The sequence below is a fragment of a genome, unplaced genomic scaffold, assembly GCF_019419815.1.
Source record: "Pyrus x bretschneideri cultivar Hongxiangsu unplaced genomic scaffold, Pyrus_bretschneideri_v1 Contig37, whole genome shotgun sequence".
NCBI lineage: Eukaryota > Viridiplantae > Streptophyta > Magnoliopsida > Rosales > Rosaceae > Pyrus > Pyrus x bretschneideri.
This window is the reverse complement of record NW_025999690.1, coordinates 1,564,509-1,589,564: the sequence shown is the minus strand read 5'-3', so window position 1 is coordinate 1,589,564 and position 25,056 is coordinate 1,564,509. Positions and strand designations below refer to the sequence as shown.

The following is a 25,056-nucleotide window of genomic DNA, read 5'->3' as shown; positions in this document are numbered from 1 at the left end:
GGACCTAAATAGTCGTTCAATACTATAAAAAAAAAAAAAAAAAGGATTGTGAGATGTATTAAACAATACATGGGAGATGTATTTAACGAAAAATCATATTTTTGCTCAAACTATTTTCATTAGTTTTTTTTTTTTAAAAAAAAAAGAGAGAATTTTATTATAATAAGATCTAAGGGGCCTATATGCGCAACAAAGAACAAGAACACGCGTTCTACATATATGATATCGTTTCGCCTATTTATTTGTCATTACATGGCAAAAAGACAAAAACTATGGAATCGTTTTCCAAATTGAGTATACCTATATCTATCTGTGTGTCTATCTATCTATCTATAAAGTCAATACCATAGATTGGTGAAGCTTTTGAAATACTTAAAATGGCCGTTCTCTATTTTTTTTTTTTTTTTTGACAAATAATTATCTAAGAAACCACTAAGTGGCGTCATTTTCTAGTTTAAAGTACATATTAATATAATCTTCTTTGTCAATTAAAATAAAATAAAAAGATTATTTAGTCTTCTATCACAACAATAAAATTAAGAGTATTAACGTAATTTCACAAAATAAAATTTTGTAATTTTTATACAAGCATCACCTATAGATAATTTTAACATCTCTAATTTCAATAAATAAATTAAACCTATCTCCCTCCCACTTCACTCCCACTCCCATGTTCTCTCTCAATATTTTCCTCTCTCTTCAATTTAAAAAAAAAAAAAATCTCACACACTTTGTGTGTAGACATGTACTAGTTACGACATTAAAGGGGTGTTTGTTTGGCCTCGTTAGCCTTCATTGGACTAGACTAGACTACTTGTTAGTCTAGTCCAGCGTTTGTTCTGTGCATGGGCTAAGTTTAATGGTACTAAACGGGACTCGTGTGGACTAAGTAGCTCGCTAAGAGGTCTTAGTGAGTCCCCCCAAAAACGTTGGTACTACTAAGACCTTCGCTTCCTCTTCTTCACATCCCAACACCTACTTCATTTCTTTCCTAATAATGGGTCCATGTCAAACCAATCCAGCTTAGTCCCCGAAACCAGTCTAGTCCGACTTAGTCATGTAAGGAAGAGAATTTAGTTTTAAAAAAAGTAAAATAGTAATTTAACTTCCATGATGATAATTGAAGAATCCCCACGTTTTGTGGGGGTTTTATTAGTTTTCTTTCACATTTTTAAAACAAAAAAATTAATAAAAATGCAAAATGCCAATTGCTCGTAATGCAATAGGCCGGTCGTAAGTTTTATTTAAGAACAAAGTTTCCAACTTCACACCTCTAAGTACTTTTTTTGTACAACTTGAGCTAAACCACACAAAGAGCTTGTCATAATAATGTAGTATGAAACGTGAGATTAACGAAAATTAAATTAAAATATCTTACTTTCAAGTGAATATAAATAAAACATGGTACGAATAGTAACTTGTACTCTTTTAAATTCTTTTGCACCTGTTTCTAATGCTATGGTTCAATGGTATTATTATTTTTAACTTAGGGACGACTAGAATTCAACCCCATAAATACATAATATTACAACAATCGTAGTATATGACTTAATCAAATTTGAAGTACAGAAATACACTTAAACAATATGCATATGCAATTTTTTCTCCTATAAAAAAAGTATTTGCATTTTTTACTTTTGAATTCAGAGTGCACTACATTTCAACTGTTCATAAAAATGTAATAATTACCTAAAAAACATATGATGATCAAACACGACCTTGTTTATTTTTATTTTTTTTAAGAAACATAGATAATTTATTTAAATTATAGAAAAAAAAAGAATTTGAATCCAAACACGACATTATTTATTGACTTGATTATTTTATGCATCTAAAATCATTTTTTTTGTTTGCTATGGTTTTGTTTTTAAGTATAAATTTTTTTATTTATTTTGTGCCAAATATGATGAATTTGTTAGATTAAAGAACTGACATAATTAGAATTCACACCATAAGGCAAAGATAACACTTATCTCAACCATTGTCACTTTCTGATTGTTAGCAAAAAAGTGCCTCCTTACGTTTCAAGGCCTGCCTCCGAATGCGAATACAATTTAAAATTTAAAAAAAAAAAAAAAAAAAAAAAAAACCCCCTAAAAATCCCAAATTTTGTCAATCATCGTCGGACCCTTAAAAGTCCACCGTTTCACTTCAATTCATAAGAACCCTAGAATTGGATTCTCAATTCTCCATCCAATCGATGCCTGCATTGTTTCAGTACCATGGCGATTGTCCCCTACTGCTAAGTTTCAGGTCAGGCCCCATAATTGATCTCATAAAAGCTCAATCTTTGCTCGCAATTTTGTTAATTTGTTGATTGACTCGCGTTCCTTTTGGTGAAAAGTTTGTATACGTTAATCACATATTTAGGGTTTTGATTATGTATTTAATTTATTAATTGCATGCTTGATTATTTATTTAGTGATTTATTTTTCTGGGAAGAAATGAAGCTTTTTTGTATGGACTGAAAGCTGGAGCTGAAGTTGATGCTATACAGACCAGATTAATAAAGTTGGAAATTTTATGCTAATTATATATAATTATCATGGATTATCCATTTAAGAAAATTCAAATGGTCTTCTTTTTCGATAAATAAAAACAGAGAGGGATAATTTTTTTTTTACCATAAGTCAAGTAATTAGGCCATGTTACACGTTAGGTTGGTTGCACGAGCTTGGCATCATACTACGAACGTAATCAGTAATAATCGTTTGTTATGCTCCTATTGTTCTTGATTGGTATTTGGTATCTCCATAGTTAGCATTTTGCTTCTTTTGAATTCTCGAAATTTCTGCCGATGTTGTTACATGGATATTGGTAGTCTAAACACTATGTATCTATTTCATACTTGTGCATATGGATGTTTTATGGAAAGTTCTCCGAGCAGTTTGGAATATCAAATTATTATTTTTAGTGCAGGAACGTGATTTTAATTTCTGTAGAACTAGTAGCAACAACTTGACATGTAGTGCAAGTTCCTAACCATTCTAATTTTCGTCTATTTTTTTTTTTTATAGGCTTTTTCTTAGTTCCGATTGAAATGGTCTGTAGGAGCTATAGCACTGGCAATGATTTTCTCTTTGTATTCCTGACTCGACATTCTTCGCAATGCAATTAGTACCAAATGATACTCATAAGGAAGATATTACAGAATGCGAACCCATCTTATGTCAGTCTGACATTTCACAGAGACCCGCAGAATCTTCATCCTCATGTGAAATTAAAGCTGTGCTAGGTGACTTTCCTGCTGTTGATGAAGAGGCACAAATTTTTGACGTCAATGAAAATTCTAAGTTGGTGAACGCAGAGCAACCACAGTGTCGTATTTGCCTTGATATTGAAGAAGGTCCTATATGTCTTGCATTTCTCTGTGTATCTTCAGTTTACTGTCACCATTAGTTTTCTGATTTAGATGATGTAGAGGATACACATGTAATTGCTGGTTAAAGTAATTATAGTTCAATACCTTTTCCATCTATAATTATTTGGTGGCTAGGAAATTCAAATATCTTAGTGTTGTTTACTTGTCTTTCAGGGGAAGACTTAATTGCTCCATGCCATTGCAGAGGTACTCAGAAGTATGTCCATAGATCATGTCTTGATAATTGGAGGTCAACAAAGGTGAAGATTTTCTTCATCCCTGCTCTTTCCTTGTGATCTGGAAATGCCTTTTTTTTTTTTTTTTTTTTTTTTTAAATATTCATTTTAGAATAATGAAATTGCACATAATTGATGTGAAATTCTTGTTATGTTTATCTATTTTATCTATTTCTTTAAAGGCTGTTTCTTTTGTAGAAGCTTGGTATTAATTATTCATGTATTTATTTCTTCAGGAGGGCTTTGCTTTTGCTCATTGTACAGAATGCAGGGCAGTGTTCATATTACGAGCGAATGTCCCTTCTGATCGCTGGTGGTTGAGATTGAAATTTCAGTTCCTTGTTGCTAGAGATCATGCATTCATTTTCATCATCGTGCAGCTGGTATGTTTACAACAAATTAATATGATTCATGAATCATATCATTTTATCAAATAGGTAGTTCTTCCCAATTAAAAGAAGTTGGGCATTTTCCCTTAAGTTTTATTCAGCTTGCACAGGCCACGGAAGAATTAATTAGAAACTGAAAGTGTTGTTTGACAGGTTAGCAAGAGTCAGTTTTAGCACATGTTTGCAAGGTTCTGTTATGTTTTGTAATTATTATATAAGGGTACTGTTAGAACTGATCCTAATTGTGTTACAAATTTAAATGTTCGTACTATTGGTAACTCTAAACATAACTGTTAGTTGTTCAGTTAGTTCTATCAAGTGCCAAACTCTTATGGAAGCAGATGAGATAAGACTTCCCCGTTGGTTTGTCATTCCTAAAATTTTGCGATATTTTTTTTCATCAGATTGTGGCATTCTTGGGAGTGATGGTATACAAATTTTATGGAGACGAACTAAGGGAGATGTTTGGTTATGAGGAGCACCCGTATGGGTTTTATACTATGGCTGGTATGCAAACTTCTTGCTGCCCTCTGAACTCCCTATAATATATCTATGTTCTTGGTGTAAGACATGCTGATCACACTAATTGCATGCATTATTTTGTTCACCTTGTTGCAGTTTTAGCTATTGTTTTGGTGGGTTTGCTTTATGGCTTCTTCATAGCCATAATATGCGGACAGAGAATCAACGAACGGCATTATCATGTTCTTGCCAAACAAGAATTAACAAAGGTCTAGTTCCTGATACTTGGAACTTAATATGAACTCAAACTGTTCGTACTGAATTTTATTGGCATTTAACTGAACTATATCGTTGAGTATGCTCTGCACTTAACATGATGTTTCATAGACATAATATGTGGACAGAGGATTACTGTAATTATTCCAACCGAAAGTTAACTGGTACCTTTGTCCATTTTGGACTCAAGTTTCCTTGATCGTTTTCTTGAAATTCTTGCTTTATATTCATCTTTCCCTTGTCACTTCTAAACGCCAAGACTATCAAAGAAAGCTTAGTTTTATTATTAAATTTTATGTTACCCTTCTAGATTCCAAGATTCGTAAACTAGGTGTAATAGTTATTTTGAAGCATTTGTTATATTTCTCCAACTGAATCAAGAAATCTTATGATGCCAGGAATATGTTGTAGAAGACCGAGAAGATAATAAGAATGCCCCCGAGCTAGACCCCAGCCATGTGACAGAACTGAGAATGTTGGGCCTTTATTAGTTGGAAGTCTTCTTTCTCTAGATTGTCTTGTCTTGTAAGCAATTTTACATTCTGCAACTGCGTTTTCATATTATCTTTTTACTTTAAAAAATTTGCTTTCTCCTGCTGTCCATCTCACGATGAACCTGCCACTTGGAACAGGGATATGGTCCTATTCTGATTGTTTTGTAATTTTATCATTTTGCCTGGGTTGATCTTTTGTGCTTATGTGCACGTGCTTATTTGTTTGTATTAACCAGTCTTTAAAAATGACTCAAAAGTAATGAAAAACTAATAAACCCAGGTTTATCTATCTATGGACTAGTCTAATTAGTTCGGCCTTGATGGTTCTTAGTTGTATGTTTATTCCCTTCCATGCTCGTTACATAGAATCTGGGACTTAAAAGTATTTGATAGATGCATTTTCTGAATATATGCTTGGCAAGTTTTTTTGTTTCTATTGTCTCAGTTTTCACTTTTATTCTCTTCAGGTTTTTGTGTGGCTTGTAATTTTCCAAGTGGAAGAGAGTAAAACGACATTTTCCTGTTCAGATTCTTGATTAGCCGAATACCACCTTGATTTCTGCAAGCTGTGCTTGCACTACTTTATACTTAAATCCGTGCACTACATATCCCACTTGCTTCTTCATGGTCCTGCTTTGCTCCGGCTATCTTTTTTAGATATGGGATTTGGGGTTCTAACTCAGCAATGAACCTGAAAATGTCTTTTCTCCTCACCAGGTACATGGAACTGATCAACAAGCATTGTCCTTGATGTCAAACGGAACTGAAATTACACATTTGGTTTGTTTTTTTTTTTTTTTTTGAAAAATTCATATACGTGAATCTTCATTTACTTGTGAATTATTCTTAGTTGTCAGTATATTTTTACAAATAAAATACTTAGGATTGTCGAGCAGAAAACCGCAGTTTATACTTTTTCTGCTTTCATTGTACATCCCATTGTTTTCTTTTCCTCTTGTTCATCCTGGTTGGACAGTTGTAATTGAATCTCCAGTGTTATGTTAAATTCTTTTCTCTTTGCACTTTCCAGCTTGCCTATGATACAAATTGTGAATCATGATTCGTTAATGCGGTGCTGGGATTAAATTATCCGCTGGATTTTGAAATGTGAATGAAATGTTCTAATTGTTGTGAATTCTTGCTTGCATTTAACGATTTAAATGCGTATGCATTAGGATCTGGATTCATGGATCACTGGCGTCGATAGATCACAAATTCAAAATAAGATGGAACAATTTCTTTGAGATAGAGTGGGAGAGTTGTTTTAATGAGATCATAAGCTGTTTTTGTCTTACTTCAGTGTGATCCATGTCTCCAAAACCTAAGGAAAATGGCACCCAAGGTAAAAACCAAAAACCCTAAACCCTGCATGTCTCTGACTAAGTGAAAACAAGATCAACTGCCTACTAATGCTTTGAACCAGATGCATTATGAAGAGCAGCATTCACTTTAGCACAGTTGTTCTTAAGCAACGCGGAAATGGAAGGAAACAACGGGAACAAATTCAGCAAGCATTTCTCGTCAACTTCGACGAAGGCCTTGCAACAAGCAGGGCCTAGTGAAATTTACCGGTAAAGATTGTGGTAATAATTTCTTGTGCACACCCTGGAATGTTCTGAAGTGAAGACCAACACTTCGCTATCTCAGTCAAGTCCACTGGCGGCCGTAGCCCTGGAATACCGGCGGAAATACTTCAGGAGTTCTGGGTGGAAATAGGCCTCGAATCCCAGGTGGCAAAAGGCTTGGGATCCCAGGTGGCAGTAAGCCTGGGATATTAGGAAAGTTCGGGAGTGGCGGTGGGGGTAGAATATGCGCAAGGGGTGTGCTATTCACACGTCCTATTTTACTTCTTACACACCTCTTGATAATTTCTGTCCATTGATATTCTTCAATTCATCCGATCCGACGATCGAAAATTAAAAAGGTGTGTGAGAAGTAAAATGAGGTGTATGGATATCACATCTCTATACGCAAATCTGGTTGCACCGCAGGTTGCCATTATTAGTAGTAGCGAAAACATTGCCTGAACTTCTCTGAACTTCTCTGGACATTTTGTGCTGTATCAGTATCAGAAAACAGGTTAACTATATTAGCTGTGTTGCTGTTGGAGAAGAGATCCAAGGATTTATATGGTGCGGTAACGAGGCTGAGCAAAGTTTCAAGACTTTGATGCTCAGCTGAGTTAGTTGCAATGGAATTAAATTTTATTCAGTCTAACTCAGTATTTTTTTTTTTTTAATTTCTAAAGAAAAGTTAACGTTAAAACTATCAATCATAACAGAAAAGTAATTTGCTAGATAAATGCTTCATCGATCATAATAAATAATAATCATTTAATTTTATCTGGCAATGAGAATTTTCGAAAATATTTCATCAACTTCATCGATTTGTAATAAACTTTTCTTCGTTTTTCCTTTCAATTTTTTGTTGGGTCTGGTGAAAACATTTTTCTTCAACATAGTAACTTGGCACGGGCAGTGAAAAATTACTTACTGTAAAATAAAAGTTACAAGAAACAGTATAATAATAAATCGAGTATGTTCTGTGTCAAAAGCTACGAAAATTCTACCATACTCAGGGCAAATGGAGGGTGGAGATCTTTTGGTTTCATATATAGTACAATTAAACCAGAAGAAAATTTTCATCAGGAGGAAATTTTTGTTTGGTTAAGCTGACCTTTTAAATAGATGAAAGCAGCTTGTGCTTTCTGAAGCTTTCTGAAGCTTTCTGGGAAGATTACTAAGCAATTTCAAATGAAAGCAGCATGTGCTTTCTGAAGCTTTCTGAAGCTTCCTTTCTTGGAAGGTTACTAAGCAATTTCAAATGAAAGCAGCTTGTGCTTTCTGAGGCTTTCTGGGAAAGCAGCTTTTACTTTGACTTTCTGATCTCAAAATAGTCACAATCAAATGAAATCACCCGGTAGTTGCTGAGATTGGATGGCTGCAGAAGCAACCAAACCTAGCAGCATCTTAAAATACAAAATAGTCACTTTCATATATATATATATAATTGCAGGCCTGCTAGCCTTTACTTGCAAATGCACGCGAGTTCTAAGCATCTAGTCAGAAAAATGGTCTTGATTCTTGTGGATAAGAAGTCAAAGAATTGAATATTTGAAATTTGAGTCATTTTCTAGGAAATTTCGTGGATTTTATTGTTAACCGACAATTTGACTATTGGATTGTTCGTCACAAATAATTCAAAATCCTGTCGCTGTTACTTGTTCAATTCAGTTACTTGAATTATAAGGCATCTGCAAATTTTTGTGAATATTTATATGTTGCCCCTGACTTGTATAACTCCATAGATTTTGAAACTGGGAAAATCAGTTGAGGAAGAAAGGGTAATGAAAACAGTAGAGAGCTAATGGCAGAGAGTGCAGTAAAGTTTCTGCTCGACAAGGTTGCACCTCTTTTCGAAAATGATCTGCAACTTTTGGGAGGGGTTAGGGAAGAAATTGTGTATCTGAGAGGGGAACTGGAGCGCATGACCGCGTTTCTGAGGGTTGCTGATGCATTTGAAGAGAGTGATGAGGAAGTCAAAGTATGGGTTAATCAAGTACGAGACATTGCTCACGATAGTGAAGATGTGCTGGATGAATTTACACTTATCCAGGCACATGATCATGGGACGGGGTTCTATGGTTCCATCCATAGGTTTTCGTGTTGTATTAAGAACATGAAAGCTCAATATCGAGTTGCTGCTGAGTTACAAGACATCAACAAGACAATCAGAAAAATCTCGGAGGTTCATAGGAGACTCCGTCACAAGTTTAATATGGCTGAACAAGGGTCAAGCTCTTCAACCGCAAGTCAAATGTGGGAGGACCATCGTAGTGATGCTCTACTTTTAGAGAAAACTGATATAGTTGGCATTGACGAGCCTATAAAACAGATGGTAGGGTGGCTTGTCAACGGTGGTTCTGGACGAGAAGTAGTTTCTGTGGCTGGCATGGGAGGACTGGGGAAGACAACCCTGGCAAAGCAAGTCTATGATGCAGCAGAAGTGAAGAAGCATTTCAAAGTAAGTGCTTGGATCACGGTTACTCAGTCTTTCAAACTTGGGGAACTCCTCGAAGACATGATCCAACAACTCCACAAAGCCATCCGAAGGCCAGCTCCGCAAGGAACCAACAACATGAACAACAATCAGCTGAAAACAATAATCAAGGACTTCCTGCAGAAAAGGAGGTACCTAATTGTTCTCGATGATGTGTGGCACTTGTACGTATGGGAGTCTCTGAAGTATGCGTTGCCTAACAATACTTGTGGCAGCCGAGTCATACTAACTACTCGAAAAGCTGATGTAGCCTCAACAACCAGCAAAGAATCTGGAGGTAGAGTCTTTAATTTGAAGCCTTTGCCGCTGTTGGAATCATGGGAGCTTCTATGCAAGAAGACATTCCAAGGGAACTCATGCCCTCCTTATTTAGAGGATATCGGTAATTCTATCTTAAGAAAGTGCGAGGGGCTGCCCCTCGCAATTGTGGCGGTCAGTGGTATTTTGGCTACCAAAGACAAGCGGAGGATCGACCAGTGGGATATGGTTGGCCATAGCCTTGGTGCTGAAATGGAGGGCAATGACAAACTCAAGGACTTGAAAAAAGTACTTTTGCTCAGCTTTAATGACTTGCCTTACCATCTCAAGTCTTGCTTCTTGTACCTGAGCATCTTTCCCGAGGATCATCTAATCGAGCATATGAGACTTGTTCGGTTATGGATGGCAGAGGGTTTTATTGAAGCGAAACAAGGCAAAACATTAGAAGATGTTGCAGAGGACTACCTCAATGAACTGTTGAATAGAAGCATGATTCAAGCGGCAGAGACAACAAGTTATGGAAGGATCAAAAGCTTTCGTGTCCATGATCTTCTCCGAGAGATTATCACCTCTAAGATAAGAGATCAGAACTTTGCCACAATAGCTAAAGAGCAAAACATACCATGGCCTGACAAAGTCCGACGCCTGTCAATGCATAATTCTTTGCAATACGTACAGAAAAACAGGTGCGCTTCTCAACTACGTTCTCTGTTTATGTTTGGAGTTACCGAGAAGCCAGTACTGCATACAATTTTTCCTGGAGGTTTTAGGCTTCTTAACGTGTTAGATTTGCAAGGCGCACCTCTAAATGCTTTTCCAGTTCAAGTTGTCAACCTTTTCTTTTTGAAGTATCTAAGCTTGAAAGGTACGAGGGTGAAAACCATTCCGAGATTTATAGGGAAGCTTCAGAACCTGGAGACTTTGGATCTGAAGCATTCTCTGGTCACTGAACTCCCAATTGAAATTTTGAAGCTTCAACATCTACGTCATCTTTTAGTATATCGTTATGAATTTGTACCATATGGAGATTTTCACTCAAAATATGGCTTTAAGGTGCTTGCAAAAATAGGGGCTCTAACTTGTCTTCAAAAGCTTTGTTTCATCAAGGCAAACCAAGATGGAGGTGCCATATTAAGAGAGCTGGGGAAACTAATTCAGTTGAGACGGTTAGGCATTGTGCATATGAGGAAACAAGACGGAAAGTCTCTTTGTTCATCCCTCGAAAAGCTGACCAAACTTTGCGCATTGTCCATAACTTCAGTAGAAGAGGATGAGATCATTGACCTGCAGCACATTTCTTCTCCTCCTCTACTACTTCAGCGCCTATACTTGCGTGGACGATTGGAAACATTGCCTCACTGGATACCTTCTCTGCACAGCCTTGTTAGATTATATCTGAAAGGGAGTAGGTTAAGGGACAATCCGCTTGTATTCATTCAGTATCTGCCGAACCTAGTACATCTCGAATTATCTCAGGTGTTTGAAGGAGACACATTGTGTTTTGGAGCTGGAGGATTTAAGAAGCTAAAACATTTAGGCATTGATGAATTTGAAGAACTTAGATGTATAGAGGTGCAGGTGGGAGCAATGCCGTCCCTGCAAAAGCTAAGTATCCAGCGATGTAAATCGTTAGAGAAGGTGCCATCCGGGATCGAACACCTGAAGAAGCTGAAGGTGCTGGAATTCTTTGATATGCCGGAAAAGTTAATCAAGACGCTGAGTCCACATGAACAAGGCAACGATTATGGGAAGGTTGCGCATATCCCAGAAGTTTATTTCACCTACTTGAGAGAGTCAGGGTGGGAGGTCTACCCCTTGGAGGGTCTGAATGAAGGAGAAAATTTTCCTCAAACCACTTCTCTCATGAAGAGCCACGAACTCGAAACTCGATGGAAGTAATGTTTTTACTTCACTTGATCCGTTTGATATTATTAAGGAGATGTTGTATGTTGTAAATTACTGTAAATACTCTTGTAAATAGTTGTAAATTGTAATAATAATCTTGTTCAATTTGATATTTATGTATCTTTGTAAACTGTCAAGTGAAATACAGAAGCTTTCTTATCTTCTTCTTCAAGCTTTCGTTTCTTTCGAGCTTTTCTCGTCTTCTTTGAGTTTGATTTTCTGGGAATCTTACTGATTGAGTAGAACAAGTAACCGATTCGGAATTTCGAAAGGGATTCCAAGAGAGAACAAGAGTTAGGTTTCAAGGTATAGAGGAATTTTAGAACTAGAAGACACAAATGGTTTCAAGTTGGTTGAGAAGATGTCAACGACGACTTCTACGATGTTATGAGAGGAGGGAAAAGTCCTTTCCATTCCATGAAAGCGTATATATCAACATCTCACGTACTAGTCACGTTACCAATTGTAACAAAAATGTAAGTGAATTCTATTTGTGCTATAAAATATGGAAAAATTAGAAATTTCAAATTTAGAAGATGAGGGATACATAACTCTACAGTTTTTGGTAATGTGAAGACACAAAATCTTAAGAGCATGTTTGGTACTTTACTTGAATCCAACTTTTTAAACTTAAAAACAATTTTCAAGTTTTAGACTTTAAAAACTTGTTTGGTATGATTATTTTCAAAAACTGAACTCAAGACTAATTCAAAAATATAATCTATTATCTAAAAACACAAAAAATGAGTTTTTAAAGTTTTTCAATTTAAACTTGCTCCTTCCTTTTCTCTCCTTCCTCCCCTCCCACTCCAAATCTATCTCTCTTTTCTTCTTTCTCTCTCCCTCTCTCTTTTTTTATTTTACATTTTTCGTCTCTACTCCAATTCGCTTTTTTCATTTTCTCGGTTCTTTCTCTCACTCTTCTTCCGCTCTATCTCCTCTGATCCTCTGACTTCTTTCTCTTTCCTCCAATCATTTCTTGTTTTCTTTCCTCCTCTCTCCTCATTCTCTCTTGACCCCCTTTTTTTGGATCTCTTTGTCCAGTTTAAGTTGTAAGATTCAAAACTTTTAAATCGCATACCAAATAAGTTTTTGAGTCTTAAAGAAAATTGTTTTCAAGAAAAATTCTTAAGAAATGTTTTGAGAAATTATAAAAAATTTCAGATACAATACCAAACAAGCCCTAAATTTCCGTTGGAAGAGGAACTAGAAAATATATGCAAAATTTTCCCACTTATGGCAGCACAGTTGTTCTTGAGCAAAGGAAGAAGAAAGGATTTAAGTCAAATCAAGTAATTTGGTAGTTTTATAGAAGTAGAACACACGAATACTCTCCCGTATCATCTCATCGTGTCAACAACGCATAACGGGGTATGAGATATGAAAGGGGAACCCCGATTCCTTAGGTGTTCCCACTATTCATAAGATATGTTTTACCTGATGGCTGTGAGATCGCATTTGGTAGAAACTTGACAACAAGGTTCTCACTTAAAACAAGTGAAATGAATTGGTAAAGCATTACGGACCGTCTATGTATTTGCTACAATTGATTGATTAAACTACTTTAGTTTTAATTCTTGTAAGGATGATATTTTGATTCATAACATGAATGGTTCTGCTCATAAACACAAAACTCTGTGATTCGAACACAAAGATTTTTAGTAATAGGTCCTACTCATCTTTGAGTAACCAAACATCTTCTCTTATTATATCCATCACAAAAATCACAATCCTGAAGCCTCCAAAACGTACCAACTTAATGGCAACCAAAGTAAACAAAAGAAAAACCCTTCATGACTATGCTTAACTGAAGCCAAGATCTACTTATTTCCTGCAAAAATTATCATCTCAACCGCCTACTACTGCTTTGATCCAGCTGCTTTAGGAGCAGCAGCAGTAGCACAGCTGCTCTTAAGCAATGCAGGAATGGAAGGAAACAACGGGAACAACTTCCGCAAGCAATTCTCATCAACTTCGACCAAGGCCTTGCAACAAGCAGCGCCTAGAGAAAATTTACCAGTCAAGATTGTGGTATAAATTTCCGATGCACACCCTGGAACGTTCTGAAGTGAAGACCAGCACTTGGCTATCTCACCTGGGGTTCCAGGCAGAGATAGCCCTGGAATCCCAGGAGGGAATAGGCCTGGGATGGTCGGGAAGGGCGGTGGTGGCGCATCTGCCAGCCCGGTTGCTGCACATGTTGCCAATAAGAGAAGTGAAAGTAATGCTTGAGCTTGTCTAGACATGTTGGAAGCTTGGAACTTCTCTTTTCTGCTATATCCGAAAAGGGGTTTGTTAGATTGGTGTTTTGATACTGGAGTAGAGTCTGGTAAGGATTTATATAGAAATGCTGGGGGAGTATGTTACAAATGGAATGAAATTTTATGTAGTTTTAATGCAGTTTTATGTTTTGATGAACATTAATACTAGAACAAAAACGTTACGACTGTTGGGCAGGTTCTGAGATTTATGCTATTCATTCTTCCTATTAAATTACCAGTGAATTAAAGCTCTTATGCTTGTCTCGTCGGAAATGTTTTGGGAGCTAGCTAGGTTTTCGGTGTTATTAAGTCATTTGTACCAATATGGCTTAGTGTTATTACATACACATTATAACATGAGCGGATTGGTAACAGTATGCGACAATCTTGATATACAAATCACTCTAGTTTTAATATGATCAAACTCACACCATAATACTAACTTAATTCATTATGATTCTCTCTTCAGGATGACAATGACATCCACACCGTGTAAGACCGGAGGCAAAAGTCTAGCCAAGCAATTGCTTGGAAAGCATTGCAACAAGCAGGTCCTACTGCAACTTTACCAGTCCTACCGCAACGTTGAATGCCACCAATTTTTTATTTCCTTACAAATGATAGTGATAGTGGGTTAAATTGTTAGTTGTTATGCCTACCACTGCAAAGCGTCATCTGCACATCTCGAGTCCCTTTGAAAACCACCAAACTGACATACTTTTGCGAGTCTGGATACAATGATACGTACCACTTAGTGGTAGGGATTTTATGCAAAATCTAATCGTAGCGAAGATCCATATATCAGTATATGCAAGATCTAACCATTGATTTCTAGACGATATAGTGGTACGAACCATGAAAGAGAAATTGTACTTTGCATCGTAGCTTTCGATGTGGGACGGGTACTTGGTCATGAGAAATGGCATCCTAAAAGATGTTAGGGCTGCAGTCTCAGTTGATGGGCAACACTAGAATTCGATCATTATATACAAATTATATAACATTGGACACATTGACTCAAAGTATATATGGTACACGTTGGTGTGCCCTCAAAATATAAAATGTGTATTACGCACACCAACTAAGTTTCCTATGTATTAGGCAGGCCGTTGAATTAAAATATGTCAATTTGGAAACAGCCTACCAACTACTAACAAGCAATCCACGCAGTCACAAACATAAGCTAAGCCCCCTTTTTGAATGGAATACGACCACATCAAACATTAAACAATTGAAACAAAACTTTGTCAAAACACCTACCTGTATTCCTTCTTAAACCCTTTTCCTCCGTTGGAGAGAGTGACGACGGTCACAAAAGAAGAAAAATGTAATTCACAACTCAAAACACGTGGTAATTTGGAAAAAGAGAGGGTGGAAAAATATCGATGAACAAAAGGTTGATGTACCTCTTGGTATATTTACATGGACATCCTGATAAAAACTGAAATGTTGATGTTAAAACTCGAATTGAGCAAATTAACCATGCGGGCGTAGGTACAAATAACACACAATTCAACTGAAAACAAACTACAATGATCAACTATATATACTTGATGAATAATTACATGCAACTCCTTTTCGGTTGTAATCTTGAACTTGGATAGAAGTCACTCTACCTCGCTAACCAGTTTGCATCTGTAGAGCTCTTGACCTTGACGAAATGCCCTTCATCAATGTATCTATTGCCGTCCTACATAACAATTTACATGACTAGATGAGCCTGCGTATCCCAGCAACCAAGGCATAATTAGCTTTCAAGCAATAGCTTTGCTTAACAAATAGTAGAATTCATGGAACAGATCTGCTTATCAGGAAAGCAAAAGCAATACTACAACATAAAAAGCAGTATCATTCAAAACCAGATTGAAGTCTTTTATCAGCCCCCATGGCATCAACTCATATCAGGTTAAAATCACCATTATACCAAAAGATCAAGTTTGGAACTCTCCAAATCCAACTTTTATCACATATAGACATATGAATTCAACTATTAATGATTTGCTAGAATCCACATTAACAGCCTATACAAACCTCTCCTAAAATTTAAACAAAGGCCGGTGAATTAAAACGGCCCTCAAAGCCAGCTTTAAAGCAGGATAAACAAGGTCAAAACAGATGTTACCAGCACACACTGTAATTCATTATGCTCCATAGATCAACCTAATTAGTATTCAGAACTACATTTTCAACTTTGGGAAAGATGAAAGCATTTCTCTTCGTTCTTTGAATATGAAGCAGCTTAACTTCAGTAATCTTGAACTTCCACAAAAAGCCTAGGTTAGCCCAGTTTATCTCCAAATTAGTTTGATTATTTGTTGGAAAAACCATTAAATTCCACCGGATGAAACCCAACATAAGAGCATTGAGTTTTACTAATTAAGTAAACAAATTTCTTGTCATCAATACAGAACTCAGCCAATTGTTCTTAAAGCTCACCTCAGATGTCACTGATGAGAACTACATGGTTCATCCCTCCTCATCCTCGGACTTGGACACATTGTTAGAAATTTGATCCACGGTCTCCGTTGGTTGGGGATTGGACACATCATCAGAACTCTGAACCACAACCACAGGCTCCATCAGTTGTGGAGATGTACCTACAAAGAACAGGAAGGCATAGAATAAGCAACAATTGTAAGAAAACCATCCATTATACACAAGATTTCAATACTTTCTGTCACAAAAGTTCTTAATCCCTCCAATGCCCCGAAAAAAAATACATTAAAAAAAAACAAAAGCCAGACTAATTCCTTTATCTTAATCATTCCAGCAACTTTTCATCATAGAACAAAACAAGATCAATGCCTCAAAATATGATCGATCCGTTAACGTTTTCGATTTTCGAAATTCCAATTCTCAACTAAAGAGAGAAAATTACTCAATTCAGAAACAAACCCAGATGCAGAAACGAATTAGATGATCCAATTAAACCAACCACAACACACAATTCAATCCAATCTCAAATGATTGAAGGATAAAAACCCAATTTTGAACAGAACCCAATTAATAAAATCGAAAAAAGGGAAGCAAACCTTCGATAAAATAAGCAGAAGAAGGCCACCCTCTAACGGTGCTCATAGACATGGTCTCTTCCTCACTCAAAGGGTTGGCCAACTTATCGACCAGCTGAGCCAGGCCGTGCGATCTCGACCGTGGAGGAGGGACCCAGTAGGAAGCGCCGGGCAAAAAAGGGAGCCAATCGGGCGCGGATCGGCGGACGATGATCCGGTGGATGGCGTCCTCGAGCTTGCGCAGAAGGGGATCAGAAGGCGAGTCGGCGGAGGAGTCGGTTGGTGGATCATGGTGAAAAGGGAGGGTGGATTGGGCGCGCAGGGTTATGAGGCGGGAGGAGGACGGCGATGATTTGGGCGAGAGGTGGCGGGTTAGGGTAAGGGTTTGAGAAATCGACGACCTTGCCATTGATGGCGGAATTGCTAGAGACAGAGAGAGATGGGAGATTTTGAGGGGGTGTTTGGATAAGAGAGAAAATTTAGGCGCGTTAGTCTTTTGCGTGTGTACGCGAGAAAGAGAGAGTGGTAGTGTCGATGGTGCGAGAGAGTGGAGGGAGGAACGAGGGGAGTTAAATTGGCGGATTCTTTGTCATTTTATTTTTTTTATTTCTTTATTTATTTTATTGATGAGTTGGTCAACCTCGAACACCCAAGACTTCTTTTTTTTTTTTTTTTTTTTTTTTTGGCATTTAGATAGCAAGAAATGGATTTGGATCCTCTCCTAAGCCAAAGAAGAGGATCCTCCTGACCAAGCATTGTGGACCGTTAGATTTTTATCCAACGATTACAAACAAGAAGGTTATTTTAAAATTATAATAATTATAGCTGTTAAATGAAAATCCAATGGCTCACAATGCTTGGTCAAGAGGATCTTCTCCTTGGGCCCAGGAGAGGATCCAAATCCGCAAAAAATAATGGAACTTTAGATTTGAATGAAATTTTTTAATGATGTTTGGAATAAAATAATACTCGGATATTCTATTCTATACAATTTGACGGAAAAAATAAGATAAAGAGGAGTGTTTGAAAATCAATTTGCTTCTTCTATCCCTCACTCCGTCACTGTCGCATTTAAATCAACACTTTAAGCCCTGCTAGATTGCAAATCCTCCCTCAAGATTTAGATCAAAAGAAGCAAATCACCTTCTTTCTCACATTTGGGAAGAATTCAAGACCAAAACAACATTTGTAAGGCTTTGATCTTTGCAAGTTATAGCAGACAACATTAAACTATGGTTTAGATGTGTTTTATTGAAGTTTTAAAAGGGGTAATAAAAAGATATGACAAATTTGACTTGAACAATGTTTACAATTTAGTTTCTTTTCAGCCACTGAGCAATTAACACTCCTCTTTTCCCCCAAAAAGCAAAACCACCAATAGAAGTTGAATTCTTTACATATTTCTATCGTTTATTTATTATTTATTTAGCAATTGATGAATATTGAATTCATTGTTTAGTATTCTAGGAGCCTATTTTTTATGTAAGGATAAGATGACAAAAAAGAAGGATGAAGTTATGGAGAAATTGTGATTCTCTACGGAACTTTGATGATCAGTTTGGCATCAGGTTTGAGAACCTTGGGAGGAAGGAACATCTATTAATGGTGTAGGTGTTTTTCCTCGTATAGATACATCTAGTTATATTTCTTCAGTGCCTTCAAGTTCTGAGTTAACGGACATGAAAGCTCAAATAAAGCTTCTATTAACTAGTTTCATCAACTTGGAAAAGGAGAATAAAGAGTTGAAAAAGAAGAATGATATTCTCATATTACAAGTGAAAGCTCCTTTAGCAAAGAAGGGGCAAGATATCAACAACTCTATAGGTACCGATTATGATCTTTCAAATGTAGAGGGTGCATACGCTAAAATGGAAGACCTTGGTACGGATGAAGACTGATTTATATTACAAAGTCTTTTACTGTTAGTTTTAGTCATGCACATGGTATAAGTTTTTGGTTAGCTCCTCAGTGTCTTAAATTTATCTTTTGTTAGCATCTCAACATGTATAAAAGAGTTGGTGCCCTTCATGATGAACTGCCATAAGCTGAGATGGAACACCAAGATTTAGATTTTTTGGGGGATTTTTATGTATGTGAAACTGTTTGGGCCCGAAATAATATTGTTGGGCCGAGCAGAGGGTTGGGCTCGACCCAAAGCTGTGTCAAATGCTATGGGCTGAGTGATAGGTTACGGGCCAATTAGCAGGGTCGGTCGAGTCATATCCTAAGAAGGAGTGGTCCAGATAAATAAAAAGGGTCGAGGGAGTCCTGGTGCAACCAGGATTCCCGGCCAACAAGGAATAAAACCTCGGAAGGGGGAAAGTTCAAAGTCCTATTGGGAGTAGGTTTGTTTGAAGTAAAGTTGGAATGGGACAAGGACTCCCAATCCAAATAGGGGTTCGATTCGGTCTCAAGGAATGGGTGCTATAAATACAAGAAATCATGCAACAAAAAGGGGACCTTCAGTTTGGATAAACAGCACTGTAAAGGCGACCGGCGAACATACAATTGCCCTGCGCAAAACCTCTCAAACACCTTGAGATTTTTCCTTTTCTTTTTCTGCCAACACACCTTTAGTTTGGATAAACAGCACTGTGAAGGCGACCGGCGAACATCTTCAGTTTGGATAAACAGCACTGTCGCCGTAGAATCAGCCAACCAAGGGGCATCTTCAGTTTGGATAAACAGCACTGCGTCGAGGCCGACTGGTTACCTATCCAAATCTCGGCCGATGAGGGTTTTCGGATCCTTATTGGCAGGGGTCATCTTATTAGCCTTCTTGGCGAAGTAAGGTGTCACGAGTTACGACATTCGGCGTATCGAATGCCGAGTGATTTTATGATTGCGTATTCACGGGTAGGTTTTAGAGTTCGCCATTCTGACGGCCGAACCACGTTCACTGTCAAGACATACATTACCTTTAAAATATTTGTGTCCATATAGTCTGGTGTCGATTCGACGTGCTTATACTCTTACGAATATAATCACGGTGATCGAATCAGGCACCGACGATTTGTGAACTTCGTAGAACTAGCAGCCTCGTCTTCAGGCTCTAGAACCCAAAGACCGAGAGTGTTCTTTCCTCGGTCGTAGTCGCAAGATTAAGAAGTCAACAACGCGCTCAACGCGACAACAACGAATTTTACTCCTCGGCCGAGCTCGGCCGACGAGTTGGCACGTCCCGCATTCAACCGAAGGACTTAGTTAGCCGATTAGTTACTCAGCCTGCGCGCCACGTAGGCATTGTAATTTATAGGGTCAACAAAAACGTACAAGCTACTTGATGTATGTGCCTAAGTAGTTTATTAATGAAAATGCAATTAACCCACGCATCCAACTCCATTCATGATGAACTACCATGAGCTGAGATGGGATACCAAGATTTAGTTTTTTTTTGGAATTTTTATGTGAGTATGTGAAACATACAAGTACTTGATGTATGTGCCTAATAACTTATTAATGAAAATGAAATTAACCCAAGCATTACCTTATATTTGACATGAATTGTAATTCCATATAATAAACAGGGAAATTTAATTTCGGATTATAAACAATGAATATGTATTGGTCTATCACATATATTTCCAAAATAGGTATTTCATTGACATAAGTGACCCAGCCTACGCTACAAATGAAAGAAAAATGTGATGCTTTTAGCGTCACTTATCTACTTCGTAAGTGACAAACTATACAGGTCACATAATTTACTTTTTTGTGATGCCTTCTCTATCACAATCTCCTATTTTCGTTAATTTAAACCAATATTAAGTGACGAGGCAGTGTCACATGTACTGAATGTGACAAACACACGTCGTCACATAAGCCCTGTTTTCTTGTAGAGTAATAAAGGGATGACATTAGGCCTCCCTTACTAATACTTCCCAACTAATACGCTACTTCATGTTGATTGAAACTATTTTCTACGAGTATTACACGTGTGTATAAAATCAATTAGCTTGATTCATTTAGATCGTGTAATGCTAAAGATAATTTATTGAAATATATTTTATAGACCATATTATGTAGCAATTGATGGTTGAATTTGTTTAAATCATAATAATATTTAATATCAACCGCCACATCATGCGACTTACAAAATATAATCTACAAATATAGTCTCTCTCTAGCATTTTCCATTTAGTTTTAATGGTTCTCATTAATTAGTGTAGGAACGTAGATACTTCCACCGTGTACAAATTAAAGTTCATCTCTGGTTTTTCTCTCAAAGGCTTTCATGTTCTTCACTATATATACTCTTCTTCGGTTCTACGAGTTAGCACTTTCATGTTCACTCCCCTAGTGTGGTCGGCCTTTTTGCATTCGCTCCCCCTCTTTTACAAACCTACCTCCAGGTTAGCATGCATTCCTCACAATCGCACCCGCACCATATGCAATAGCAACTTGATCTTTCGAGTGTGTTTGTGATATCTTTTCAATGGAGCAATCTGTATCATCAACAATCAACCAACAAATAAAGTAATTTTCCACTACCTTTTTTGGTCCAGAGAAACTCATTTGTCCGAGACAACTATAGTCTCTATCGCGAGAAGTTAAATGTATACTGTTTGAATACATGACAATATGATTTGTCGAATCAGCAACACCCACTAGAAATTATATATTGATAAAGAGTTTGTTATAAAAATTATGCTGCTTATTTGTAAAAAAAGGTACGTGTAGAATTGCACAACTTTTCCAATCACTGCCACATTGAAAACTACCAAACTCCAGTTACTGTAACAATTTATCCTCATACAAATAGCATACAAATGAACACCTTAGAAAGTAAGAAAACCCAAAACTTATGTTCTACTCTTTTACTTGGCTATAGCAAATAGCTAGAGCTCAGATTGAGCTTCTTTACTTTCTGTGTTTTTATCACTGCCGGAAAAGCTCCTCTTCACTTTCTCCTTTGTCTTCTGCACCCTCTCCCCAACTATTTTGGCTGCTGATTTCGCAGAGTCCTCCACCGTCTCTTTGCTCTTGCCAAAACTCTTCCCAACCACCTCCGTCACCTTCCCTCCAGCTCCATCGCCGCCACTGCTACCAGGCTCAAGTTCAATATTCCCCATACTACCCCTAAAACTTCCACCCAAAAAAACAGAAAATCAATTTCAAAAATAAATAAAAACTAGCACAAACTCCTAACAAATAATTTCAATTCCTCTACCTTTACAAGAAAAAAATGAAGAACTGACAAATTTCGAGTGCATCCATGAACACAAATAATTTTTGATCATCAGATTAAATAAATCAGACAAAAATAACCGACAGAAAAACACATGAGTGTGTAGGGGGAGAATTTCTCCACAAAATAATCTCATAATTAGCACAAAATCCTAGTCAACTATTTTTCCTCGAAAATACTTCCAAAAAAAACAAATAATAAATTGAAAATTTGAAGAAGTACATCACTTACTCTAAATTAGGGGGGAAGAAATAAGCTCGAATTTGATTAAATAGGGTTTTGGACTTGTCCAAGTATGTTGGAACCCTCAAAGGGGAAGATGTGTACAAAGAAAAAGCATTCTTAGTCATCTCCCACATAGATGGCTTTTTGGGTTGTTCATTAACTCTCTCTTCCTCCATCTTATAATGCTGCTGCTGCTCTCCTTCTCCCAACGCTCCTGTGGGCGCACAAGTATTGATCAAGAAGAATATGCAGAGAATCACCAGAATACCAGAAGAACAAATTCTGGGTTTAAACTCCATTGCTGCTGCTGCAAATGGTTGAATAGATATTCAGAGATATTCAGAGAATCAGAGAAATAAGTGCATCAAGGTTAGTTATAACTTCTGCATTTGTCACGGGTGTGTGGATTCGACGACGCGTGTCTAGCCAGCACCGCTGAGGAAGATGGATGAAAACGGTGAAGGCCTTGAAGACGTGGCGCATGCATGTCGCTTGTTTGTTCGTTGTTCTACACGTACGTCGTCGAAATCGGTCAGAGTCGGTCAAACTTACGGAAACCTGAAGAGTTTTTTTTTTTGTTATTCATTTGTTCAATACTTGGGATGTAGAGTAGGTTAAGCTTGTAATGAATTAGTAATAATAATGGTTTGATTTAGTTTTTAGCATCGAACATAAAATTTATTATTTATAAGTGAAAATAAATATTATTATATTGTTTTTTTTTTTTTTAAGTACATTGATTTTTTTACATTTAGGGAAGAAAGAGTTCTATTAACCCAGACAATTGACAGCCTAATTTGGTATCGAATTCGCTATCTATAAGATTCGAACTTAAGACATCTTATTTTGAAATGAATAAGTAATACCAGACCGTAGTATTAAGTTTCAAGTTCCAAGTTTTTTCTTCTTTGAAACTAGTCTTTTCATCAGATTTCATCTTTTTTATGTATGGGCCTAAAGTCTAATATTTGAACCAAATAATTTAGGATTTAAATCTAAACAGTTTAATCAATTAATTGTAAACAAATAGATAAGCGTTTATTTAGTCGACGAATTCATTCTACGAAGTAATTTATAATGTAATAATTCCAACGTAAGTACGAATTTATAATGTCTACAAAGTAATTTTTAAGTATTTTATAATATAATTGTTCTAACATAAGTACGAATTTTTGTGGATTGCCAACAAAGAGTTTGTAGTTGAAGTTCTTAAACATTCTTCAGTGGCCAATATTGTTCTATTTTAACATTGAGATTGAGTCAATTAACATTTTATGCCTTTATATATGAGACAAATATCTTTATATAGAGTATTTTTAACAAATGATATGATCTACGCTAAAGAGTGTAGGCTTAATTTCATAATGAGCAAACAATAATGTAGTTCAAATTCACATTTGATGAGAATTGAACCTAAAACCTCTCACTAGCAAATAAAGAGAAATATCATTAGACCGTAATATTAAGTAGCTTATATAAAGCTTAATAAAGAGAAATTATAGCGAGTGATATCAACCTTAGTTTGAAATGAAAGGAAAATTATTTTTTAATGAATTATGTTAAAAACTGAAGTGACCATATACCTAAGAGAAAATTGTTCTATCGGTCCTTGGATTTGACCTAGCTGAAGTTCAGGTTCATAAATAAAAAAATTCGTGAGTATTGATTAAATGTGGAGCATCGGCCTTTTTTTTTTTTTCTTTTTTTTTTTGGTGAACTGGAAATTGTATTTCGTGGTAAAGGTCAGCAAAGTATAAAGAGCAAAGTACCCAAGAGGGCCCAATTACAAGACAATCACAAAAGCAAAAATGGACCACCAACCAAAGCCTAAAACAACAGTTTTGAACCCAAAAGTAGACAAACCATACAGAAAACCCTACATTCTTGGAACCACCGCCGCCAGAAACCGCGGCAGACCAAAACTCCAACCCGACGCCATAGGTCCAGCTAACCAAATCCGCAAGAGTGAAGGAGAAGACAACTCCAACAACATCCAAAGACCACCACAAAGATCGGTACAGCAACCAGAAACCGAATTAAGCTAGTGAGAGATAACCCACCAGCAACAAAGCCACCAAAGGCAACCAAGCCAAAGAAGACAAATCCATGGGAGGTGGTGGTGCCAAGCTGGAGCTGTACGCACTTACTGGGAGAATCGCGTCAAAACGCGTTGATGGTCCAAAGTTGTAGATCTGAAAATACATGGAGTCAAGGATTGTTGGAACCAAGTGGGAAGGGTAAGAAAAGGATGGATGAAAATTATAGAGATTGATGGTGGGAAAAGAAAAAAGAGGACAAGAAAGGGAGATTGGAAGTGATGGCTAAGAAATTTGATTTTTAAAGCACAGAGGGTTGGAGGAAAGGGCAAATCGGAGCGGAAGAAGCAGGAAAAACAGAAATTGAAAAAAGATAGGGAAGCAGACCCTGGTCGTAGCTGGGCCGGCGGTCGGGGGGGAGAACGAAAAAGTAGAACCAACCTCACACACAGGCAAGAAGAAACTCTCACAGTAGGGAGAGAAAACCCCTAAGGGCCATCTCTAACCGTAGGGTTTAAAGGGCCAGAGGGCCAAAAATAGCCCGAAAACCGTCTCTAACCGAGAGCTAGGCCAGAGGGTTCTGGAAATTGATAGGGCCCCATGGAATCAAAGAGGGCTAGAGGGCTGGCTGCTTGCCCGGGGCTGGCCAGAAAATTCAGTTTTCCTATCGGTTATAACTGACAGGAATGCTTAAGAAAAAAATTCAAATGCAACGGCTAACTGACTTCAACTAGTCGTTGCATTTGAATTTTTTTTTTTATAATTTTATTATTATTTTTATTTACAAAATTTTTCCTATACCTTCTATTTTTAATATTTTTTTTTTAAATTCTATTTTTTCCTATAACTTTTATTTTACAAAATTTGTTTCATTTTTTTTTTAAATTCCATTTTT

At 36.9% G+C, this 25,056-nt stretch overlaps 5 protein-coding genes across 9 annotated transcripts; 2 read left to right on the top strand and 3 right to left on the bottom strand.

The window, feature by feature from the left end:
* Positions 1–2,049: 2,049 nt before the first annotated feature.
* On the top strand, positions 2,050–6,240 carry LOC103937160 (E3 ubiquitin-protein ligase MARCHF2). 3 transcript variants are annotated; one of them, XM_009347070.3, is made up of 8 exons: positions 2,050–2,253; positions 3,018–3,346; positions 3,536–3,621; positions 3,834–3,980; positions 4,391–4,493; positions 4,605–4,717; positions 5,123–5,249; positions 5,936–6,240. In XM_009347070.3, the coding sequence occupies exons 2-7, from the start codon at positions 3,109–3,111 to the stop codon at positions 5,213–5,215; spliced, it is 780 nt and encodes a 259-aa protein (XP_009345345.1). In that variant the 5' UTR covers positions 2,050–2,253; positions 3,018–3,108; the 3' UTR covers positions 5,216–5,249; positions 5,936–6,240. The 3 variants fall into 3 exon arrangements, with proteins under 3 accessions (XP_009345345.1, XP_048419955.1, XP_009345343.1); XM_048563998.1 differs by having other exon boundaries at positions 5,784–6,240; XM_009347068.3 differs by having other exon boundaries at positions 2,051–2,253; positions 5,686–6,240.
* Positions 6,241–8,513: 2,273 nt separating this feature from the next.
* On the top strand, positions 8,514–11,612 carry LOC103938045 (disease resistance protein RPM1-like). The gene has a single exon (XM_009348043.3). The coding sequence runs from the start codon at positions 8,585–8,587 to the stop codon at positions 11,432–11,434; it is 2,850 nt and encodes a 949-aa protein (XP_009346318.2). The 5' UTR covers positions 8,514–8,584; the 3' UTR covers positions 11,435–11,612.
* Positions 11,613–13,299: 1,687 nt separating this feature from the next.
* LOC103938044 (egg cell-secreted protein 1.2-like) lies at positions 13,300–13,686 on the bottom strand. Its single transcript, XM_009348042.2, has one exon. The coding sequence runs from the start codon at positions 13,684–13,686 to the stop codon at positions 13,300–13,302; it is 387 nt and encodes a 128-aa protein (XP_009346317.2).
* A 1,401-nt stretch (positions 13,687–15,087) lies between these two features.
* Positions 15,088–17,264, bottom strand: LOC103938042. 2 transcript variants are annotated; one of them, XM_009348040.3, is made up of 3 exons: positions 16,734–17,264; positions 16,138–16,298; positions 15,088–15,421 (listed from the first exon to the last, which is right to left on the bottom strand). In XM_009348040.3, exons 1-2 carry the CDS (start codon positions 17,119–17,121, stop codon positions 16,168–16,170), a joined length of 519 nt encoding a protein of 172 aa, XP_009346315.2. In that variant the 5' UTR covers positions 17,122–17,264; the 3' UTR covers positions 15,088–15,421; positions 16,138–16,167. The 2 variants fall into 2 exon arrangements, with proteins under 2 accessions (XP_009346315.2, XP_009346316.2); XM_009348041.3 differs by having other exon boundaries at positions 15,088–15,391.
* A 4,139-nt stretch (positions 17,265–21,403) lies between these two features.
* On the bottom strand, positions 21,404–22,720 carry LOC103937164. Of its 2 annotated transcripts, none has more exons than XM_009347076.3 (2): positions 22,132–22,720; positions 21,404–21,791 (listed from the first exon to the last, which is right to left on the bottom strand). In XM_009347076.3, exons 1-2 carry the CDS (start codon positions 22,422–22,424, stop codon positions 21,551–21,553), a joined length of 534 nt encoding a protein of 177 aa, XP_009345351.2. In that variant the 5' UTR covers positions 22,425–22,720; the 3' UTR covers positions 21,404–21,550. The 2 variants fall into 2 exon arrangements, with proteins under 2 accessions (XP_009345351.2, XP_009345350.2); XM_009347075.3 differs by having other exon boundaries at positions 21,404–21,797; positions 22,132–22,712.
* Between the last annotated feature and the right edge of the window lie 2,336 nt (positions 22,721–25,056).

Coding starts and splice junctions, on each gene's coding strand:
- LOC103937160 (XM_009347070.3), top strand. CDS start 3,109: ATGCAATTAGTACCAAATGATACTCATAAGGAAGATATTACAGAATGC. Junction 4,494..4,604: donor TGGGTTTTATACTATGGCTG/GTATGCAAACTT, acceptor ACCTTGTTGCAG/TTTTAGCTATTGTTTTGGTG. Junction 4,718..5,122: donor CCAAACAAGAATTAACAAAG/GTCTAGTTCCTG, acceptor TTATGATGCCAG/GAATATGTTGTAGAAGACCG.
- LOC103938045 (XM_009348043.3), top strand. CDS start 8,585: ATGGCAGAGAGTGCAGTAAAGTTTCTGCTCGACAAGGTTGCACCTCTT.
- LOC103938044 (XM_009348042.2), bottom strand. CDS start 13,686: ATGTCTAGACAAGCTCAAGCATTACTTTCACTTCTCTTATTGGCAACA.
- LOC103938042 (XM_009348040.3), bottom strand. CDS start 17,121: ATGGCAAGGTCGTCGATTTCTCAAACCCTTACCCTAACCCGCCACCTC. Junction 16,299..16,733: donor TTCTGCTTATTTTATCGAAG/GTTTGCTTCCCT, acceptor TGTTCTTTGTAG/GTACATCTCCACAACTGATG.
- LOC103937164 (XM_009347075.3), bottom strand. CDS start 22,424: ATGGAGTTTAAACCCAGAATTTGTTCTTCTGGTATTCTGGTGATTCTC. Junction 21,798..22,131: donor TTCTTCCCCCCTAATTTAGA/GTAAGTGATGTA, acceptor TTTGGGTGGAAG/TTTTAGGGGTAGTATGGGGA.